The sequence below is a fragment of the Arachis hypogaea genome, chromosome 20 (genome assembly GCF_003086295.3).
Source record: "Arachis hypogaea cultivar Tifrunner chromosome 20, arahy.Tifrunner.gnm2.J5K5, whole genome shotgun sequence".
NCBI classification, from domain to species: domain Eukaryota; kingdom Viridiplantae; phylum Streptophyta; class Magnoliopsida; order Fabales; family Fabaceae; genus Arachis; species Arachis hypogaea.
The window spans coordinates 136,534,061-136,537,653 of record NC_092055.1 but is presented as its reverse complement, the minus strand read 5'-3'; the positions used below and the strand labels follow the sequence as shown (position 1 = coordinate 136,537,653).

At 37.0% G+C, this 3,593-nt stretch overlaps 1 protein-coding gene across 1 annotated transcript; it reads right to left on the bottom strand.

Moving 5' to 3' along the window:
- Window positions 1-1,325: 1,325 nt before the first annotated feature.
- On the bottom strand, window positions 1,326-3,094 carry LOC112783540 (malonyl-CoA:anthocyanidin 5-O-glucoside-6''-O-malonyltransferase). Its single transcript, XM_025826525.3, has one exon. The coding sequence runs from the start codon at window positions 2,962-2,964 to the stop codon at window positions 1,378-1,380; it is 1,587 nt and encodes a 528-aa protein (XP_025682310.2). The 5' UTR covers window positions 2,965-3,094; the 3' UTR covers window positions 1,326-1,377.
- Window positions 3,095-3,593: the final 499 nt, after the last annotated feature.

The following is a 3,593-nucleotide window of genomic DNA, read 5'->3' as shown; positions in this document are numbered from 1 at the left end:
AGGGTGACTACTTAGGTTCACCCACAAGCCACTACCAACTCCTTTTGCCTGAAAAAGCGAAAAAAATTGTCTCAGAAACGGAGGTTGCTCGAGTAACTCCATCAATATCTCGAAAGCCCTAACAAAGCCTAGGAGTTTGGATGCAATTGCATTAGAGTACAATTCAACCAATACAAAATCCCACATTGAAAATATGAAAATAGCAACCTAACACCTAATTCTGTCAACAAACAGCTATACAAATAAAAGTAAGGCTAATCGCTCAACTTCTCACACATACGGTCATTTTCCCCACATAGCAACACCTCTATATGTATTTGGCTACCTTTCCTGACCAAAACATCTGAACCTAGCACCTTTACAAATTCGACACTTTTAAAACAAGACATATGACTCTTGACGCTTTCGTCTACCCAAGAGCAAGGGTCACTTACATCAATCTCTGCTTTTGACTTCTCCATTATCCTACCACTAAGGAAAACCCAAAGAAGAAAATAATCAAAGAATCCAAGACTTACCTTTTTTACTCATGTTGGGATAAAAGAGAAGTTATACTTTTTTGTCCTCTCTCCAAAACTACCACAAATATCATCTCGGAGAAAAGAACAAACTTTTAAGAATAAATACCACAAGTTATACTTAACCGTCTTCAATCTGAATTATCCATAAAAAATATTCAAAACATAAATTGATCAAACGATAAGGAATTCACCGAAATTCGCACCACATTTCACATCAATCCATTCAAGAGCGCATGAAATTAGGTAACATTTAAAATATAATTAATAACTAAACTTTTTACATTCTTCAAATGAATTAGAACGAGTTTGGGGTTAGGGTATTCTATTACACACCACAAGACATTGCCAAGGTATAGAAGTAACAAAGCTTGCCCTGCTTCCTCCGACATAGGTCAAGCTCGGGAGCTATGATATGTACCTAAAACCTCGGCAACCAAATTCAAAAAGCTCGGATACGTAAAACGAATCAATCACGATAAGCAAAACGGTTTAATTCCAGAACTCATATAGCGATATGCTCCGACCGACCAAGGATCTCGACAAATCTCATAACTGACACAATAAACTCTTACTCTATATAAGAAACAAAAAGCAACGCATCGCAACACACTCATACTCTTTATTTATTTTGCTTGTCTTTTTTTTATAGTTAAAGATTCACTTCTGACTTGAGGGTCTAAGTATCTTTTATAGGTATTTCACCTGAGGTGTTTGAATCAAGCTGACGTATAGTTCACCCAACAAAAACAGCTCTTTAGATATAGAAGTCGCTATAGTTCGTCAAGACCATCACAACCGGAACCGTCGCCATAAAATATAAATTTACTAGAATTTACTATTCAAGTTTCAAGATATATCAAAAAGATTCAAATTGACCATAAAACAGAGATGAAAAAACCTCCATTTGTTCCTTCTTCAAAGCCAAAGCAATCTCAACACCACCATCACCATCTCTACTCTCAGAAAGTGCAAAAGCTCCGGTTTTATCCACCGAAGCAACATCAACTTTCTTAGGCCTTCCATATCCAAAATCAACCCCATAAACCCCGAACCGGGTTGAACCAGCAATAGAGTACGCTCTCTTCTTTCCTTCCAAAAAAACAGATTCAATCTTCTTCTGCCATTTCTCTACGTCATTCAAAACCCCACTCTCCAATCCATTCAAAACCTCGCTTATCCCTTTCAGCACGGTAACGAACCCCTCGCTTGCCATCACCTTCTCTGTCTCTTCCAAAACCAAACGCCCCATGAGGCAGTTACCAAAATAAGTTGGAGAAACCACTGGTTCCAATCTTGATCTACAATCCACAGGGAACACAAGAGCAACTTGCTCCTGCTCTGGTTGTTCTGCTTTCACTAAGCATGATAATGAATAAGCAACTGTAACAGAAAAAGTTGAAACCTTAGTGATGCCGGTTTTGGATTTCACATAATTCTTGAGCTTCTGAATATGCGAGGGCTTCAATTCAAACACGCCTTTAACCGACTCATTATTATCGAGCTGGACTTCTTCACGGTTGTTTTTGTTTTTCCAGAGCATGACGCTCCTATTGTTTGGTCCAGAGAAGTTCATCCACGCGTCAGAAAACGATTGGGCGAGTCCTTTCGCGTCCTTTATAACGGATCTATCAAGAAACGGTGTTAGATTTTCAGGTAACGATATCGTTGGCAAAGTTGAGAGAGATGGATGTTTCATGATCTTGGAGCACGCGTACGCCCACGCTTTTACAAAAACCGTTGAACAGTTTCCATCGACACCTGCGTGGTGAGTTGTTATTCCGATGACGAAGCCGGAGTTTGGAAAGAGAGTAACCTGTAATGCGAGCAAAGAGGTTTTGTCATCGGAAACGCTCAAGCCAGGTACCAAACGGCGTCGTTTGGAAACCTCACAGAAGTCAGAGGAAACGTGGTCAAAGTCATCGTTTGACTCGGAAACAGTGAGAGAAACGGAGTCATGTCCGGGGAAGTAGGTGATGGTAGGAATGGGAGAATGTTGTGGCCAAGTGATGTTACCGGCGAGGGGGAAGAAGTGTTGGAGAGTGAGTTCAAGGGAGCGTTTGAGATTGGGAAGAAGAGAGTCAAAGAAAGAGATGGTTGGGTTTGGGAATGCGTAGAAGAAGAGACGCTCAACTGGTGGAAGCCTTAGCCATCTTATGTCGAAGAAGGTGAGGGGTAGGGTGGTTGTTGTGGTGGTGGTTTGTGACGGCGATACCTTGTAAACTTTATGGACTTTGATCGGTGGTGGTGTTTGCGCCATCATCAAAAAACAAAAGGAATGATAGAGATGCAAGTTATTAGATTTTATTTTTTTCGTTGCAACTTGTGTATGTCTGGATGGCACTATGGCGCCAGTATGGGTCCAGCCGGCACACAGCAATTTCTCTGGGCAAAATTTATACAGACAATATAATATAGATTTTTTTTTTTGAAAAATTCTTGACATGAACAATTTTTATTATTTTTAGGTATTATTTTTAATAAATAATTTTTTTATTTTATGTGTATAAATTTTAGAAATATAAACATAAATTATATTAATTTATATGTATAAAATTTTAATAAATATAAGTTTAAATTTATATTTTTATGTACAAATTATATATAAATATGAATTTAAATGTCAAAATTGATAATATAATATTTATCAATAATATTATATTATTTATTTTTTAAGTATTAATCAAAATTAATTATTTAAATCAGTTATTAATATAAAATATAAAATAAATATAAATAAATTAAATTATAAATATATTTATATATAAATATATAATAATTAATTTTAATAATTAATTTTAATATATTAAATTGATTAACCTTACCGTCGGATCACCAGTTCATCGATTTTTCGATCAAATCGGCCGGTTCATTCCAGTTCTGATAACTATGGTCAGGAGGACACTTTCTGATCATCAGCTTGTATCTCTCCCAAGTCTTATAGAGGGACTCTCCATCTTTCTGTCTGAAGGTCTGAATAAATTTGGTAAAAAATTCTTGGCACCCGTAGAAGTCAAGCGTGGGATCAGTGTATGAGCTAAGCGTTCTCATTGCATGCTCATTAGCATTTTCCTG

What these genes read in the sequence shown, in the direction of transcription:
- LOC112783540 (XM_025826525.3), bottom strand. Translation starts at nt 2,964, where the DNA reads ATGTCAAGAATTTTTCAAAAAAAAAAATCTATATTATATTGTCTGTAT.